Genomic DNA, 20,412 nt, shown 5'->3' with positions numbered 1-20,412 from the left:
TTCCGCGGGGATTTCGACGCGAAATGTGAACCGCCCCTAAAACTAGCTGTAGGCTAATGCTAGTGGATCATGTTCGTAGTTAACTACGTAGTCAACACTTCCTCTAAAATTGAATTTGATGCCATTTGGTTAAAAGCAACTACAAGAATAAAATGTTGTAATTATTTCCACACGTTAAAAAAAAATAAATACAACCTCACGTTGTGTCAATCAAATGTACACACTGCCCCTGAAACATTAGTCAAATTCAGATCGTGTTCAAAGAGCCACCATACTCTATTTGTATTGTTTCGCGATTTATTTTTTCGAAAAACTAATGAATTATGATATGTATCAAACTCTGTGTGTGCAAATTTTTAAAATGACAAATACGAAAAACGTATACAAATCAGTGTGCAAATATCTTAAATCTCCAGCATTGTTTGTTTACATGCGTCACTTTGATATTTTGTAATCTAATGCAATGACATTCAAATATGTGTGATGTAAGTGTCCAGATCTGTCTTGGGTCAATTGTAGCTTTGCTTCACTACACTACACTACATTGCATTGCATTATGGTTAAAGGCTTGTAAAAGAAACCTCAATCTTCCATAAACGTCTTTTATTTGCATTCAGCTACACTGTATTGTATCGTTTTATATCAATTAAAGTGGGATTTCTAGTACAGGTATCACAATTTTAAACCAGAGTTACATGTAAATTATCCAGTATAATAAACAATATATTTAACCATCTCTTAACTTGTTGTCCGTGTCTGTTTTGTGTTTGTTGTTGATGTTGCTCAGTTAGTTACATGCATGATATATACACTAATGAACAAAACGATGACATTTTTTGATATGGTTTTATTTTCAGATAGTGTTATTTCAATCAGACATAGTCCAAATCCAAAACAAAAAAAACAAAAAACAGATAAATAATTGAAACAAATTAAATATATATATATAGCACCTGGCACAGTCGAACCTCAGACTGTTAAATAAACATTAAGATAACAGAGCTTTAAAGCATTACTTTGTTCACACTGTATGCATTAACCCTTTAATCCCACAATATTTTATAGCTTGCCATCATCCAGATCTTGATCATTCACTTGCCCACCTGCTATAACAATGTCACACCAGCACAAATAAATACTGTACATATAACGGTCTTAGGGGAAGTTTCCCGGACAAGGTCCCAGATTAAAATGCATGTTTGAGCCGCCAAAAACACTTTGCATTGACATATCTTAACATATATCAGTGCTGTTGTTTTGTCTCAACATGCACACCTTTAATGTTTTTTTTTTGTAAGGTTTGCTTGTAAAAACGACCGAAATGTCCTAGAGTTAATCTAAACCGGGTCCGGGAAACCACCCCTTAAAGTACATTAGGAGGTAATCTGGTCTGGGTATGACATTGATGCTGTTACCCTTGTTAACTTAATATTATAAAACTAAACTCAACAAAGATTAAACGTCAAGATACTCATTCCAAGTCTGCCAAATACTCTACTTTATTTCAAGTAGGTGACTTCTAAAAGTTTCTAGTGTTTAACGTTCACAAACATGGAGACAGACGCACCATACACCATGTGGAGACTATCAAAAAGCCCTTGATGTAGAGATTAGACTTAATTATTAATAAAATCTAACAGCATGATATTTGTTCAAGATAACAACTGATTTTTAGGTTAAAACTCATCTGGAGGCACCACACAGAAATTATACCCAAAAGTTTTGATTTGTACATTAACTGTTTAACTGATGACCTCTGGGATGTAGTATAACAGCTCAGTATTTTTTATATATTTAAAAAACAGGTTTAGTATGACATTTAGTATTTCATTCTTGTGGGGACTAACCAACCACACGTGATACGGTTTACACTTTAAAACAGGCATTTTAATCTTAAACAGTGATTGTTTTGAACATGTTGAGTGGTTACATAAGGTGCATCGGCACACTGGGTGGAAGTAGTACGAAAAGAGTACGAAATGCAAGTAGTCAAAAAAAATTTGATTACTGGCTTTGATTACTTTAAAAAAAAACATTGTTTCCATATTAACTCGAGCATGTCGTAATAATCATTCTTTTTCGCAAATAGCATTACTGCAGTAATATGATCATCAGATGATTTAAACTAAAGTAGTTTGCATAATTGCCAGTGGAATTGAATTAATGACCGACCTACTTTTTAGACAGCGCAACAAATATATTTTTTATTATTTAATGATTTAAAAACTGTGAGTCTGCCCTTCAATCATCAATTGCTACGTTTAGGCTTTGTTATTTTTTTACAGGTTTGTCCTTAAGATAATTAAAAATGTTAGCAAACTGCGTGTTCTATTAAATAAAATTTTAATGCATAATTTTTTTTATTTAATATATTACATCTTTTAAGGGAAAAAGCTTTAAATAATGTTTTTATGAAGAGGCAACTGGCAAGATTTTACATTCACTAATATGTTTCTGCGTTCGCTGATGATACAGCTGTAAAAATTCGTAACCCTGCAATGGCATTGCTTGAAATATAAATACTGCCTGGCTGTAAAACGTCATCTAAATCAGAGAAGCGAGAAATGAGTTTGCTCTAAACCACATGAAACAAACTTTGCGTGAATGAAATCGAAATAAATACTGTAAAAACAATGTCATCTGTCTGCTTGACATCAGTTCATGTCATAGCACAAACAAAAAGCAACATCTCTGGTCTGAAAACTAACATACACTCCAGCACACACACGGCAGTCTTATATTTAAATAGATTTAGATGTGAAAAGAGGAAGGGGTAGTGGCAGACATACTGTAGAGACGTTACTGTACGACACACTGTTCCTCTGTGCAGGACGAACGGAGAACCGAGATCTTCTGAAGGGCCGTTTTTATTTGCATGCTCTCGTGATGTCCAGCATGCTTGTTCAGAAGATTTTAAACCAAAGTAAGGCCACAACATTCCTCCCACAAACAAATGCAACAACTGTAAGAAATCAGAAAATAAAAAAATTAAAATGTATACTCATAAAAACCTTTCATAGGGTTTGATGCATTTTAAGGGCTGTCAAACGATTAATAGCTTACAAAATAAACATTTATATAATTTTTATTATAAATGTTGTGTGTATTTTGTGCAATTATAATGTGTATATAAAAATAACATTAATCTTAAATGTGTACCTTTTCAATTATATATATTAGTGGTGGGCAACGATTAATCACTTGCAAAATAAAAGTTTATACAAATTTTTATTATAATTTTTGTGTGTATTGTGTGCAATTCCAATGTGTATATATATATTATATTACATAAATGTGTATATATAAATAACATTTATCTTAAATGTATACCATTTTCAATTATAGTGGTGGGCATTGATAAATCGCTTACAAAATAAAAGTTTATATAATTTTATTATAATTTATAATTTGTGTGTGTGTGTGTTGTGTGCAATTATAATGTGAATATATATTTTATATTACATAAATGTGTATATATAAATAATTTATCTTAAATGTATACCATTTTCAATTATATATATATATATATTAGTGTTGAGCAACGATTAATCGCTTGCAAAATAAAAATGTATATAATTTGTGCGTGCGTGCATGTAAAATATATTTTTCTTAAATGTATACATTTTGAAATATATATATTAGTGGTGGGCAATGATTAATCGCTTGCAAAATAAGTTTATAAAAAAATTTATTATAATTTTTGTGTGTATTGTGTGCAATTAATGTGTGTGTGTGTGTGTGTGTGTGTGTGTATATATATATATATATATATATATTAGGGCCGGGACTTTAACGCGTTAATTAAGATTAATTAATTACACAAAAAATAACGCGTTAAACATGGTTACACTTTATTTTGATAGTCCACTTTAGAGATGCTACTAACTATAAATAACTTTGCAACTACATGTCAACTAACTTTCAATAATTTGCAACTATACGTCAACTAACTGTCATTAGGGTATTAGTAGACTGTAATGGTTGGGGTTAGGGAAGAGGTTTGGGTTAGTGGAATAAGTTGACATGCACCTGCAAAGATGCTTATAGACAGTTGAATGTCTGTTGAGATATCATCCCAATAAAGTGTTAGTAGATATTAAGCAGACAGTTTACTAATTCTCTAAAGATTGGTAGTTGATAAGTAGTTGCAAAGTTACTTATAATTAGTAAAATGTCTAAAGTGGACTATCGAAATAAAGTGTTACCTTAAACATTTTAACGCATTTTAATCGCACTTATTAATAGAGTCATTCGTAAATGCTGCAGACCCTGTTTTAGTTCGAGAACTCCGGGGTTGTGATGCAGTGTAAATAAAAGTAGACGGAACCTAAACGAACAGCTGATTTTAACGTGACAACGCATCAATTTCAAAGTAAAAATGATTTATTCTGGTAAATGGAGGTTTGCAACGGAGGTTTTGCCCAATAAACATCTACCAACAAACTACAGATTATTTTAACATGTATCCTAATGTCTGTTATATGTTAATGTTTGAGTATTGTTGGGTTTAAATATTGTTGTAATGTTGTTTTGTTTCAATTTAATTAGTTTATTACGAGTTTAATTTAAGTTTTGTTTGCTACTTTAAAACGAATTTCGTTTCAAATAATTTGTCTCGTAATTATAAACAATGTTTTGTTGTTAGGTTTTGTGAATATAAATTAAAAAGAACATTAAAAGCAACACCGTGCATCTCATTGATGCATATGCTACCGAATGCCAAAACATGCAGTGAGTAGCCTATATCACTTACTTTTCAAAAAATCAGCCTGGCAGTGCCCAGAAGTTAAATTTACACGCGCATTTAGAGCATACTGTAGCAGCACGTTTGATTTGCGGTGTGCTTAAGACTTTTAAAAATCAACTTCATATTAATTTTAATAGGCTACTTTGACGGAGGACACGCACAGAGAACAGCGACGGCAGGTAAAGGAAAAAAGTTAAACGAATAGAGTCAGTTTGTAAGAACATTTTTAAATTGACTATAAGATCATCAATATGAACTCTGAACAATGAACTATTATAAACATAACAGCAAGAAAAGCTGAAGAGGAACTCGCAACATTAAAGCAATAAGCATTTATGTAGGCTAAAGCTATATATCACCTCTTATTTTTTTTAATTTAGTTAAGTTTCAATGGTAACACTAAAGGCGCGTACATTATGCAGCGCTTTTCACATCCGAATCCCACTTAAGAAACCTATAAACGATGTGAAACTTAAAAAATATATTATGCACATTTTTATATATTTTATATATAGTATATTATGTTTTGTTGTTTTTATACGCGAGGTGGGGCATCCGCGCACATAGGTACCAGAACACAGACAGTCAAAACCTGAGAAGTCCCGAACCCTGCAATATTAAACAAACTACTTTAAGAAATGCGGGCCAGGAAGCGGGTCGGGTATAATATATATATATTTTTCGTTGCGGTCCGAGTTGCGGGCGGGTTGTTTATACATTGACCCGCGCATCACTGGTAAGCGTCGATAAGAGCATGGTTGTGTGTAAGATATGGAACAAGGAATTCACATATCACCGCAGCACATCGAGCCTCAAGTATAATCTCAATGCAAAACATACAGCAGCTAGGGTGGACATTAGCCCGACTCCGGGTACAACGACATGGTTGAACAAAAATAAACAATATTTTGTTAAGCTTATGTATTCAGTCATTATTCATAAAAATCCATGTAAAAATTACTTCTTAATGTTCTCAGGTCAAATATTTATATGAGATTAAAATGCGATTAATTTAGATTAATTAATTACAAAGCCTCTAATTAATTAGATTAATTTTTTTAATCGAGTCCCGGCCCTAATATATATATATATATATATATATATATATATATATATATATATATATATATATATATATATATATATATATATATATAATATTACTACATGTGTATATATAAATAACATTTATCTTAAATGTATACATTTTCAATTATATATATTAGTGGTGGGCAACGATACATCGCTTATAATTTTTTTTTATATAATTTGTGTGTGCGTGCGTGTATATATAAATAACATTTATCTTAAATGTATACCATTTTCAATTATATATATTAGTGGTGGGCAACGATTAATCGCTTGCAAAATAAAACTTTATATAATTTTTATTATAATTGTTGTGTGTATTGTGTGCAATTATAATGTGAATATATATTTTATATTACATAAATGTGTATATATAAATAACATTAATCTTAAATGTATACCATTTTCAATTATATATATATATATATATATATATATATATATATATATATATATATATATATATATATATATATATATATATATATATATATATATATATATATATATATATATATATATATATATATATATATATATATATATTAGTGGTGAGCAACGATTAATCGCTTGCAAAATAAAAATGTATATAATTTGTGTGTGCGTGCGTGCATATAAACTATATTTTTTTAAATGTTTACATTTTTAATTATATATATATATATATATATACAAGTGGTGGGCAACGATTAATCGCTTGCAAAATAAAAGTTTATATCATTTGTGTGTGCGTGCGACTTGTGTGGATAAAAAATATTTTTTTTCTTAAATGTATACATTTTCAATTATATATATATTAGTGGTGGGCAACGATTAATCGCTTGCAAAATAAAAGTTTATACACATTTTTATTATAATTTTTGTGTGTATTGTGTGCAATTATAATGTGTATATATATTTTATGTGTATATATAAATAACATTTATCTTAAATGTATACAATTTTCAATTATACATATATTAGTGGTGGGCAACGATTAATCGATTACAAAATAAAAATGTATATAATTTGTGCGTGCGTGCGTGCATATAAAAATTATTTTTTTCTTAAATGTATACATTTTTAATTATATATATTAGTAGTGGGCAACGAGTAATTGCATACAAAATTAAAGTATGTATTCAAGAAACATTTATCTGTATACATGTTTATTTTTATTTTTAATATATTTTATATAAATAAATAAAAATGATATATAAATAAAACATTTCTGAAATACATGTGTGTGTTTCTGTTTAAATATACATAACTACAAATAAATATTATGCAAAAACTCACTTTTATTTTGTATGCGATTAATTGCAATTAATTATTGCCAACCACATAGCCATATTAAAAATATACATTTAAAAATATCATAAATATTTAAATAAAAGTGTTTTTTCTATGTGATTAATTTTTTTGACAGCCCTGACATTTTCCATTTTTAAGTTTCAGATTATTGAATGCATTAAAAAAGTAAAGCCGAGATCATTTGCCACCTGTGATGACATTAATCCATCTTAACCTCATCTTTCTTTTTACAAAAGCATTTTTTGGCTCTTAGAGCGGGAAGAAACCCTGCCATAACATCTGCTACGGTCTTCATTTTAAGTTCATCCACCTGCTGTTATTTACTCTCCTGATCCAAACACAGAATGCTAAATCCATTTCAAACAATAAGTTAATAAAATGACTGAAGGAAGCACTCCTGCTCATCTGAAACCAAACCGGACTGATCCAGATCCAGTGATGTGGTATTAAACTCACCGCACAGGTTTGAAGGCACTTCAGCTGCTCCCTCTGCTGGTTTGATCCGGCACAGGGCTGGTGTTGATCTCTTCTTCATCCACCTCTTCTTCCTCTTCAGCCCAGCCACCCAAGCGGCGAGGACAGGGAGACACCACGCTGATTGACTGGAGCTGTGGATCTGATGTAGAAAGAATGGATTCAAATGTTCCAGGTATGATAAAGCGTATAAATCCCAAAGATAGTCAGGAATATTTTTAAGTAAACATTAACATTACTATTATATGAATTCATTAATATTACCCAATAACTATATTAACTATTAAAAATAATGCAGCATTTAGAAATGAAACAAAATTTTCACACGTCAAACTTAAATCTTTAGTTTAATGGCTCAGGACAAACAAGAAACCCCAAAACATAAAAACTGTCATTGTGCAATATTTTAAATCAGGCGTATGTCAACTTTTTAACTGGGTTATTTTTTAGACAATCTGTAATTAATTTGTTGCAAACTTTCTGTAAACTTTTGACAACTGTTGTTCATATGCGATCTTAATGCTCACCGCTGTTGGTACTCATTTCCCTCATTGGCACAGACTCCTGGTGCGCATACGATCCAGGTGCATGCTGGGTCTTTTGCTGATGTACCTGAGGAAAACATTACATAATATTACAGATGGTCGACGTGTTCGTATTCGGTGTATTTGGGTCTCGTAGGAACTGCACACTCACCTCGTGCATGTATATAGCATGGAGGCTCATCTCTGCCGATGCAAACTCAGATGCCAGGGCTGAAGACGATTGGCTGAGGATCTTGGATTCACTTGCAGACATGCTAATAAAAATAATAAATTAATTACTACAATCTTACACAAGGTAAGTTTCTACAATGTGCTACTGTAGCACAAACGGTACAGCGTTGGGTTAGCACAGGGTTCCCACACCTTAGTTAACTTCAAATTCAAGGACCTTTCAAGGACTTTCCAGGTCCAATACCCTCAAATTCAAGGACTAAATGTGGAGACACATTTCAAATGAGAGAAAGGTTACATCGTGTTACCTTTTAAGATACATTGTTACAGTTCCCTTTTGAGGGAACTCGCGCTGCGTCACTACGGTGACACTTTGGGGACGCCTCCAGGGTTAAGTGCGTCTGAATGTGTATATCAAATTTAAACAATGGTGAGGCTTAACGACAAAGACAGGGTGACGCGGGAGCCAGGAAGTATATCGCTATCTGAAATATTGCCAAAGACGGCGTTACAGGGACGCAGGAAGTATGGCAAGGGAGACGCAGCGTCTTGTTCCCCTCTCAGGGAACAACAGTTACATACGTAAACCAAGACGTTTTCATTTGTCAAAGACAACTATACAAAAAAGCATTTTGGTATGAATCAACATTCGCATACAGAAGATATACGCATTTAAAGCGAACAGTTTAGCACGTGTGCTTAAAAAGTTTAGAAGTTTTATGATATCATCCTACACTACACTGGGAATAATATGGATTTTTTTTTTTAAGAAAACTTCTTGCATAAAATAGATTCAAGCACTTTCAATGACCTGTATCTATGTATGTATATTTTCAAAAACTTCCCAGGGCCTTGAATTTTTCCCCCAATTTCACAAACTTTCAAGGACCCGTGGGAACCCTGCATTTTAGATAAAAGCATCTGCTAAATTTATTGTAAATTGTCTAATTTAGAGATTATACACTCGTTACAAAACGTTTTGGCACCGACCTGTCGCCCAGCGTGTGGTCGCTGTTGTACATCGGGCTGTCATGGGGCGGTCTGGATGGCAGGTGAGCGTGCGAGCGAGGACGTCCGGCGTGAGGCTGCTGGGATGTGGAGAGGGATGCCAGGACGCTGGCGGCAGCCGAGGCCGCGCTGTTCTGCGGGATACAATGCCGGTTCCATGCGGGCAGCCCGGACGCGGTGAGCACAGGGTGAGCCAAGACGCTGGCTAACAGGTTATCAGGCTAGAGGAGGAAGAAAATAATAGTGTAAAAAAAAACATATGGTTCATTTCATGAAAAAAATTACTTGAGATAGGAGCTTAGAAAAGCAGACGGTGGAAGTGAGAAAGCTCGGGCGCCGAGTTCAGGATTACGATCTGTGAAATATCCAATCTCTGTAGGTGTCGGAAAAATACAGCTGCATTAAATGAAATGTCAATACTTCTCTCTTCCGGCAGGTTTTTAATAAAGGGAATGCCACAGGAAGGGGGTTTTTATTTTCTCTTTTTATTGATGTGTTTCTAAAAATGTCCCACTCGATAAACAAACCCAAGATTTCAGCTGGGCCGGTTTAATATCTTGCTGGTTAGTACCTGTCATACGCCATCTATAGCGGAGGATTTTATGTTGTCTTTTGCATTTTAAAGCATTGTGTTCTGTTAAAGCGAGACTTACGCCAGTGGCGGATTCGTTGGAGAGCAGCGAGGTACAAAGAGGAGCTTCAGACAGGAGAAGTTGAGGAGACGGTCCTGTCTGAGCATCGTGTTGAACCTTCTCCTTCAGATGACTGATGAACACCGAGCTCTCCTGTGGCGGCTGCCAGCGAGGATTTTTGATGGTAAAGTGCATCAGTGAAAGTTCAGTCTTGCCGTTCTCAGCCTGCTGATACACGGACGCCTCCGTCTGACCTTCAGACATCCACTGAGTGGCGCAAAGTGAAGAAATTATTTGACTCCTGAAATACTCACTAAAGATCCTGATATACTTCACGAAATAAAAGTAAAAAGGTAATTGGAATTCTAACACGTTTACTAAACAATGTTTAGCCCCGCCCCCAAATCAACACATTTTTCAATATTCCCCTAGATGTTTGCGAGCTTAAGCATTAAGTAATCATGTATAAATACCTGTGGGTTGCCATGGCGCCTGATGTCCATCTGTGCGAATGAGCATATGTCTCCCACCCCTGCCACATCTACGGTGAAGTTACGAAAGAAATCGATGATTTCGAGAGACTTGCTCCGTAGGGGGAAGATGAGGATGAAGGGGGTAATTATAGGACTCAGGAGCTCTTCCAAGATAAAGACCTAAAAGACAGGTGCACAAAAATAAGTCCGGGTGTGTAGGGACCACCTGGAGAACAGGTGCACGAAATAAAAGACCAAATTTACAAACAGGTGTGAAAAATTCTTAAAGAACAGGTGCGCCAGGGCAAATACCTGAGGATAGGTGTGCAAAATAAGACAGGTGCGGTACATTTGGGGCGGTGTCCCAAACAGGGCCTAAACCCAGTCCCAGACTAACTTAAATGTTAGTGTTGTCCTGATCTTAAAATTAGTGGTCCAAAGAAATTTACCCGACCCGAAATTACCCAAATTACAAATTTACCCGAATCCGAGATGCATATGTTTTTTTTTTATTATTTGAAGAAAGACCCGACCCATGACAAACCCGAGAAAATTAGACCCGAATCCAACCCGAACCAGTTGCATTTTTTTTAACCCGACTGGCCCTGAATGTAAACGGCACCGCTGTGTATGCAGTCTGCCGCACCGCACGCACCAGTCAGACAGAAAGAAACCCAGTGGCCCTCCATTTATTTTAAATTGTTATGTGACAGCAAGGTAACGCTACAATGTGCATTCAAAATTGATTGACAGGTCTGGCTCAATGAAAATTAACCTACCGCCAGCCACACGAGGTCCCAAGCACTCTTCGCAAGCAAAGGAGGGTTCGGAAAAGATGCGCACACACCAGTTCGGGTCTTCTCTGGTCCGTTCGGCAAAACACATTTATTTTAAATTACCCAAAACCCTGCTAATATTATACCCGACTCGTGTCTGAGGCACACATGAAACTTTTAGACCCGAACTCTCTCGGGTCTGACCTCAGGTTTTCGGATCAAGTGGACCATTGAAGACCTCTATTTAAATTACATCACTGCGAGTGTTGTGTCTCAAGATGCACACCAGTAATGTTTAGTTATAAATTATGCTTTACCAAGGATTTAAATATCCTAATTTAACAAAGGCCTAGTCCTGGTTTACGCTAATCCCAGTCCGGGAAAACACCCCACAGTGTAATTGTGTAAAAAGACACATTCATTGGGCCATAAAATTGCTTTATTGTTTTTATTTTAGACTAATTTGTAATGCTTTGTGTCTATTTGTGTTTTTATTGGGGCAGGCATCACTATTACTGTAGTAGATCATACTAAGATTTTCGAGGAGTATTAACCCACGGCACATAACACAGCCCATGCTACAGACAAAAATGATAACCATGTAGTTGTGACTCTCCCGCTCTTACTGTAATGCTTTCCTCTGTCTATGTAGTGTGAGTCTCACCGCTTTGTACTGGAAAAGCTGTGCCATCTCATCACGGGTCTCGCTCTTGTTGGCCTGACCCTTCCAGTGGTCGGGCATGTAGTGAATGTGAGCCAGAACACACTGGAGCAGCTGCTCGGGACACCACACCATATGTTCATCTGGAATAAATGACCTGTGAGAAGGTGAGATCATTAATATAGTTCAGGTCGACCCAACATGTGCTGAGAGCGCGATTAGTGCACATTATGTCAAAACGAAAACGTTTGGAGGTTACAAGGTCGGTCGCACGCATTAAGTAACATTTATTATTTTGACCCGGGGCCAACTGAGAAGAGCTTCAGAGAGGAAGTGCACCTGCCTACTGTAGTTAAAGCAGCCGATTCTTAAATATAGCTTTACCCCTTATTGAACGTGGGGGGGGTGAAAAGGTGATGTACACGGAATTGTCTGGAGGTGAAAATAATACATTCATTTCTTTTTAGCAGTTTAGATTTATTGTAATAAATAAAAAATAATGCAATATAGTAGTGATAGACCGATATATCGGACCGATTTTTGCAAGTTTTATGTGTATCGGCATCGGCCGATACGTGGCTGCTGTGTTCGACGTTTTTTTTTCGCCATTATTTACAGATAAGAGTGCTGGAACCCGCAAGCAATTGCAGGTCATGTGATTAAAAACAACCAACCTTTTCATGACAACATCGAAAGCTCGGCCTAACAGCTGATCATAGCTGGACAAAGCGGTTTTTTATTTCTCATCTCTATATACATTTATAGTAGTAAAGTGCTAGAAATCAATATCCTTTGCTGATAGTTCCTCTTCATTGTGGAGAGTGCAGTTCATGGTTTCATTGCACCCTCACCTGTTTTTACTATTTGTTAAATATGTTTTTTTTTAAGTTCAATAAATGTTACTTACTTTTTTAAATTGAGACTTGTCACATTTGGCATCATTGTGTCATTTGTATGACGTAAATTGGGTGAGCAAAAGCAGTATCTGCTCCAAATATCGGCTAAAGAAAATCGGCAGCCTGTATCGGTCATCGGCTAAGGCTGATGAAATAAAAATCGGTATCGGCACTAAAAAATCCATATCGGTCGATCCCTACAATAAAGTATATTTTATACTTAAAATTATTACAAAAAATGAGGTTTATGTTACACTTTTAGTGGTTTTACCACCAACGGCCACTAGGTGTCAACGGTTTGCTGCATACTCATCACAAATTAATAAATTACTGTCACTGCATTATTATTACTTCAAAAAAAATTGAAATATGAAAACTACATTCTTAGGTGTTTCCAATAATATATAGTTTTTTCGTGATAGATTAAAATGTACAAATATTAAAGTAAACTCGGGTGTCCCTCTCACAGGACAGAGCCAGTTTAACTCATTCCACGCCAGCCTTTTTTTGAAAAGTTGCCTGCCAGCATTTTTCACAAAATGCCTTCCAGGAAAATGTTCTTATAAAAATATATAAACATACAAATATATCAAATAAAATACAGACCCTCTGCTTTCAAACAAACAAATAAACAAAAAGGAAAAATGTTTTATCTATATTTTTTTCTCTGTTTATAAACTAAAAATATGGGTATTTTTCTTTAAAAAAAAATTGTAAAAAGCTGAAATAATAGCATTTTTGTAAAGGAATTTTGTTGGAGATAAGATTTTAGAATGAATATCAAAACAGAGTTTAAAATTAGTAAAAAAATTTGCTTTAGTTTTTTTATAAATTGGGTAAGTGGGTAAATACACAATCTAGTGGATAATTGGGGTTATACAGATTAACATAAAAACTCATCAGGAACAACTTTTTCATGCAAATGTTTTCTCTTAATTGATGAGATAATGGCGGGGAAAGCGTTAAGGGTTAAAGTGTCATGTGAATAAATCTTGCAAATGACCTCAAAAAGCGAGTAATTTTATAGATATCTGTCTTTTCATATTCAAGTAGATAGCACTTTAGTCTTGCATGACTGAAATAACTGGCAAGCATGGCTGCCTAGTAGCGTGTCTTCCCTAAAGGACTTTGTAAGGGTCACAATCTCCACATGTTTCAATAACGCTTCTTTCATTCGTAATGTTACTATTGATAAATGAGGAGCTTTTCTAATATAATGACTTATATAGAGGACAAGTGCACAAAAATAAGTCCTTGAGAACTTCTGTGGGTGTGAAGGGACCACATGGAGAACGGGTGCAACCCACCTGCACGTCAATGTATTAGATCAATTTCGGATGAAACCAAGCCAGTCCATACCTGGTGACGGTGATGATCACTCCCAGAACAGTGATGGCTGTCAGAATGTGTTGCACAGTCAGCACGTCCTCGTCGTACACAGTCAGAGCGATGAGCACGGCTAGCACCGAACCGGAGAAGAAAGCCACGTTTTTCGCCAGCACCGCCATCAAAGGAGAAACGAAGGCATTCATGTACTTGGCGGCCGGTTTGTAGCCCCGACCCATCCTGCCATGCAGCTCGTGATCGAGCTCGTTGAAATGTCGCAGGTAGAGGCGGCCGTACAGCGACCAGCGCCGTGCCCCCAAACTGCCCGGTTCCCGTTTGATGACTTCGGCGTAGCTGAAAAACGCATACAACACCTGCCACACAAGCACGAACGGGCATAACAGGAGATTGACGAGGCCTGTTAAAAGTATGACACGACTGAGCTGTTTGGCCAGATCCTGACGGTTAGCCGCCCGTTTGTACTTGGGATGTAAACTCCATTTGTTCTGGAAAAGCGACAGAGGTCCCCAAAATAATATGAGCTCGAAGTTGTATTTTAGGCCCTGCGTGAGGAAAATCATTTCGCCCATAAAGGGCATGTTTAGTTTGACGGGCAGCAGGGACTTGTTGACCATTGCCACGGTGTAGTTTTTGAAGCGGAGGATGCGATGGTAGATGTCCAGTTCGGAGAGTTCCCTCTTCTGGACACACATGGGATGCTCACGCTGCAGGTGAATCAAGCGACCTTGAACTTCTTGCCATGAGAAGTTGCACAATTCATCCTGGTATGATGACAAAACAATATACAAACATTAATGAATAAACGGTGCTTTAAATATTTAAGCAGGCGTGCTTGCCTGGAAATGAAATAATAAAGTGATCGGCATGATGAATAGTTAATTGCAAAACAAAGCAAACAAAAGTCTACCGTACTGTCTAGTCGTAAAAACATGGTAAAAAAATTGCCCTAGCTGTCATTCGGGTGGTACCCTTGCATCTAAAGCATTCATATTAGGACCTCAGAGATTTACAAAAAGGTACCAAAAAGTGCATATTAGTACTTCAAAAGTACCAAATGTATACATATGTACCTAAATGGTACATATTAGGACCTTTTTAAGGGGTACTGCCCCAGTGACATCTTTGGACCATTTTTTTGACAGTTTATGGATAAAATGCATGCATGCCCCATGATCATGCAACATTGTGTAAAGTATCAAAAATGAATCATGGCCTGAAAAAATAATGTATGAATAAACAACTTGTGTACCATGCAGAATTTACCATGCGTATTTTCAGTGCTTTGATATAAAACTGCCGGATCTCCCAGTAGCTGAGGACATTGCAGATCACCTTCACGAGCCGGTAGACCCAAAAAATGGCCGCCATTATCAAGAGAAAGATTATCCAGCTGTTGCCTTGAATCCTGATTGGGTAAGAATGATTTATTATAAGAATAACAGCAGGTGATTGTGGTATTGCTCAAGGTGCATTCATGACATTTATACAGTCATAAAGAACCAAATTACTGTGTTGGCAAAGAAAATCTGTGAATCATTCAACCTGCCAAACCTGAGTGAAGTAAACATTTATTTGAGACGTTTTCAAGCAAAATGACTAATAATGTGGGTTGTTGAAAGGAGATGTGGCATTACACCGCAGATATTGGATAACAAGATTGAGCACCACATTTACTATGAATAGAGGACAATGCGGTTGTGGCTAGAAAATATACAACAACGGCCAAAATCTCAAGGAATCTAGCCGAATGAGTGCTGTTTTTATTCTAATTCTATCTACAAACCTAAAGCTAAACCCAACATTTTGTGTGATTTAGGCCATAGCGGTATCCCATCTAGCCAGAATGGTGTTTTCATCCTAACCCCAAACCCAATCTCGCAAGATTTAGGCTGTTGCTATATCTCATCTAGCCAAAACTGGACAATGCAATGCTTAATATGGCCACCTAATCGAGGCATAAGGGTCTTATCTAGCAAAACGATTTACGAAGTATGAAGCGCCAGCGCGACCTTACGTATTACTTAATCACGACGAAAGGTCAAGCGTTACATATGTGAAACGCACACTTGTGGTCCATTTTAAACAATAAAGACACAAAGACATTAATTGGTATCATTTCACATACAACAATGTCTGAACAGTCTTCATTCTAAGGGCCCTATAAAATCAGTTTTATTTTTTCCCAAATTCCGTTTTGTCCGTTTTAATTTTTGCAAATTTCGTTTTGTCCGTTTAAATTTTTGGCAATAATTTTTTTTATCCTTTACTGTTATTTTAGTCATAAAAAGAGTGTGCCTTTAATGTTAATGATTAAAATGTACACAAATACAAAAAAGTCATGTGGGAACTGCTCGGAACTGAGCACTTGGCGTCAAATTTCTTAATTTTTTCGCTGACAAAAAGCAGTGTAGAGCCGCTTCCCCATGGTTTCAGTGTTTTGGAGGGGGTCTGAAATGACGGGAGGGGGTGTTTCCCCGGTCTGCATTTCCCACAGACATATGTTCTCCTCTCACACAAAAACAGAATTTTATTCAAAATATGTAAAATTTCGCGAAATTCCGCGTTAACACTACATTCCGTGTTAATTTGCCAATTCCGTATTCACGGAAATTATAGGGCACTACATTCTCTTCACCTGTAAACTAGTTTCGCATTTGTAATTGCATGACTTTTTGACGTGATTGCGTAATATGTATGGTCACGCAGCTAGTGCAAGACGAGAAGTTGTGGTTCAAAAGTACTTTTTTTTGCAAAAGTTATGATCATTTTGTTAGGGGCTGTTTGCGCTTGGTATTAAGATGTGTTTTCATCGATCGGATCACAAGTGGACGAGAGAGACACATTACGTTTACACCTGGTATTTAAATCCGTCTCTTTTGTCAACTTTCGACCACTTCTGTCCTGAATACTTTGAGGGGGTGGTCCGTGAGACGGTGGGCGAGTCTCTCTGCTGTCATTCAAACCCGAGCGGGAGTAATTATGAGTTTATATGGACGCAAACTAATATTATGTCACTCATTTAGCAAGTAAACATGCTGCACAGAGTTTTGTACGTGTGTATGTAAGAGCTTTCTCTGAATTTTCAGCGCAATTGATGAATAGGGTCGCGCAACTTTCACACGCTTTCAAAACAAAACTACGGAGATCCTCCGCTTTAGTTTTATCAATGAAAGGCTAAAAATAGCGCTGTTCACCGTATGTTCACGCCAGAAGTAAAAAAAAAGACGTAAAATTTGTGTTTAATACCTCAGATTAGATAAATGGGCGGAGAGAAGGCGGTCGCGTGTGGCTGTTCGAACACATTCAACCACATTGCGTTCCGCAACTCCAAAGCGATCCGATCGAAAGTGGTATCGACTACCTCTGGATGTGGTTGAAAGTGGTCGAAAGTGGACGCGTTCAAAACGTTTTGAACACCGTTTACACCTGGCATTAACGTCGTCCACTTGTGATCCGATCAACAAAAACGCATGTTAATGCCAAGTGTAAACAGCCTCTTAGATAAGACTCTTATGCCTCGATTGGGAACATTTAGAGCTCTTTGGAGAAAATCCTGAAATGTTTTCCTCAACAAAAAAAAACTTAATTTCTTCTCGCCTGAACAAAGAAAGACATAAACATCTTGATTGTTCGATTTTTTTATTCCCTTAAAAACATAATGGCACTTTGTAAAAACAAATCTGTTTCTATTTATACAAATATGACTGATCACATAGAAAGTGTCAGATATATAGGGGCGGTTTCCCGAACAGGGATTAGACTAGTCCTAGACTAAAATAAATGTCCAAACAGAAAACAACTTGCACTGACATATCTTCAAATACATCAGTGCACTTTGTTTTGCCTCAAAATGCACACAAGTGATGTTTTTAGTAAGGCATGTTTCTTCAAACTAGTTATATTTCCTATTTAAACTAAGGTCTAGTCCTGTCTTAAGCTAATCCCTGTCCGGGAAACCACCCAATAATGTTTACTCATCTGAATTACTTCATAGAAACACAAGCTGTTTTTTGATGACGCTCATTCTTGGAGTCAGCTATGATATTAATATATTTGTGTTGCATATCAGAGAAGATTTACACCCGAGTATCTCTCCAAGAAACGCGTGTGAGGCTGCCTATGAATACTAAACATTCAGAAAACAAGCAAATGATGACCAATGAAATCTCACAAACTCAATCACAAGCTTAAATGTCTATTTAAAACCCTTTAGCTTTGTGAATCCACAGTTTGTGAACTCATGCCAAAGAAACCGAATACGAGTCCGGTAGAAGAACATCTACTAGCTGATGTTCCAGGCTAGCAGGTGTTTGTTTACACTCTGCTTATTTTGGACTCGCTGTCTGTGTAGTGAACTCATCGTCATTTCCAGCTAATTTGTACTTCATGTGAATTTCACCTGTGAATTGAACTCCAGTGTGATGAAATGTCAGACGGACAAAAGCAATTCTTCAATAATTCTCTGCTTTCAGGGAATTATGGAAATTGAGTTTGACATAACAGGGCCACAGCAATATTACAAATAATCAACGGCCAAACACGAAGTTTAAATGGACAATACATGTATGTACCAGTACACGGCGGACACACTGACCTCTCTGTGCACTGCTCGCTGGGCAAAATAGCATCGGGAAGGGTAACCTTGTTCCTGTCCATAGGACCGACGCTCTGTCCCGTATGATTGACAGCTCGGTTGGCAAAGAGAACATCGTATTCCACGCAGTTGAAGAGGAATGTCGTAAACGTGACCACAAACAGGAACTGCCTATATATGGGAATGGAAAATTAATTTGGAAATATCAGACAACCAAATCTGAGGACTTCAAAAAAGAAATACTTACACAAGTTCAAAAAACTCTGATAACACCATGCAGGCGAATCCATTCTTCTGATGGAAATGATAGATGTGGGATTCATTAAGGATTTAATGCATCAAACAGCTTTAAAGAAGCACAGTGTTGACTTTTATGTACCAAGGCAGAGCGTAACATTAAAATCATGTCTTTAAATATGAATAGACGGTCTGTTTTGATTAAATAATAAGACATTGTACATTGTGTATGTGTTTTATAGCTATTGAATGACGACTGTGATTTTTATTGTAAATAAAAATGTATAAAAAATAATTTAGATATTGCACACATAAAAAAATGACAAAAAAAACTGCCATGTTAAGTTTATAAAGGATATTCTTGTGAAGAAGTTGTCAAGATTCTTGATATGATGCCATGGGTCTGCAATGTGAAGAAGAAAGTAAGATACATTAAAAACACAATATACAATCCTATATCACGAGCCAGTATTGCAAACACACGCGTGATTATAAAATTAGCCTTGTGTCAAATTATGACTATACATAAAATTGTTTGTATATTGAAAAAAAACAGCAGTGACCTCCTCTGCCCTCTGGCACGTGGATGAGTAAATCTTCCTCTCCCGGCGGAGAGTCTTCATCATACTCTTCTATCCGCTGATACTCCTGATACGTTTCAAAATCAGCCATCGTGTCTCACATTTCACCTCTCTATAATGTTCACCATAGGTCCTGACAGCAGATACAGTATAATGTAAATAAATAAATAACAATAAATAACAAAAACATATAAACAGAAATTATGCTGTATGTAGGTGTGGCCTCTTTATTAAACACTGAATAACAAATAGATTATTGCTGTGCTTTATGGTTTTAAGGCACAATCACATGGTCAGTTTAGACAATGACATGCTTGATTGCAACATTACGAAGACACAATAACATTCTGCCATTACATTTCAAGATGACATGCAAATCCAACTGTTACTGATAACAAAATAACTCATCATTATTACATCATATCACATTTACAGTCTCTTAACAGGCGCGTGGTTCACCAGAATACATAATGCTCAGCCAGACAAAATCGCTGATTAAACGTCTGAGTTGGGTTTTAAAATATTCAAAATATTTATATTAAGTGAACAACTGTAAGGTTTCAAGTATTTTAACTCGCTAAATAATTCTTACCATCCAAGCGAAGATGATCCTCGCGTTTGCTCTTCACAACAAAAACAGTAATGACAACAAACATAGCCTGCCGTCACTTTGTTTTCCAGGAGCGTCACTTCCGGTGGGACTTTTAATTCTGAAGTGTTATGCAAACTTATGATTTATGGCTGTATTTGTTTTTAAGATATGTCATTAATAATATTATTATTCATATTTTAAGGGTCATTTCCATGCTAGATTGAAAACCATGTGTAGTTTAATAGTCGAAGTAAATTAGAAAATGTTATTATATATATTATTATGTTTCTTTCTTG

General features: G+C 36.0%; 1 protein-coding gene across 1 annotated transcript; it reads right to left on the bottom strand.

Moving 5' to 3' along the window:
* Positions 1-1,252: 1,252 nt before the first annotated feature.
* atg9b (autophagy related 9B) lies at positions 1,253-20,205 on the bottom strand. The gene is made up of 15 exons (XM_065258593.2): positions 20,117-20,205; positions 19,507-19,657; positions 19,303-19,346; positions 18,954-19,018; positions 18,707-18,877; positions 15,376-15,517; positions 14,125-14,873; positions 11,873-12,026; positions 10,433-10,612; positions 9,981-10,226; positions 9,310-9,548; positions 8,300-8,402; positions 8,131-8,215; positions 7,586-7,745; positions 1,253-2,962 (listed from the first exon to the last, which is right to left on the bottom strand). The coding sequence occupies exons 2-14, from the start codon at positions 19,613-19,615 to the stop codon at positions 7,606-7,608; spliced, it is 2,427 nt and encodes an 808-aa protein (XP_065114665.1). The 5' UTR covers positions 19,616-19,657; positions 20,117-20,205; the 3' UTR covers positions 1,253-2,962; positions 7,586-7,605.
* Between the last annotated feature and the right edge of the window lie 207 nt (positions 20,206-20,412).

The sequence above is a fragment of the Paramisgurnus dabryanus genome, chromosome 22, assembly GCF_030506205.2.
Source record: "Paramisgurnus dabryanus chromosome 22, PD_genome_1.1, whole genome shotgun sequence".
NCBI lineage: Eukaryota > Metazoa > Chordata > Actinopteri > Cypriniformes > Cobitidae > Paramisgurnus > Paramisgurnus dabryanus.
Note: the sequence above shows the minus strand (reverse complement) of the source record. Positions and strands in the feature narration are given on the sequence as shown.

Bases quoted from the DNA above. Each gene is read 5' to 3' on its own strand.
- atg9b (XM_065258593.2), bottom strand. From the start codon at position 19,615: ATGGCTGATTTTGAAACGTATCAGGAGTATCAGCGGATAGAAGAGTAT. The intron at 15,518-18,706 runs GTCAGTGTGTCC...TTACCCAATCAG, and splicing joins AGCGAGCAGTGCACAGAGAG to GATTCAAGGCAACAGCTGGA. The intron at 9,549-9,980 runs GTAAGTCTCGCT...TTCCTCCTCTAG, and splicing joins CCAACGAATCCGCCACTGGC to CCTGATAACCTGTTAGCCAG.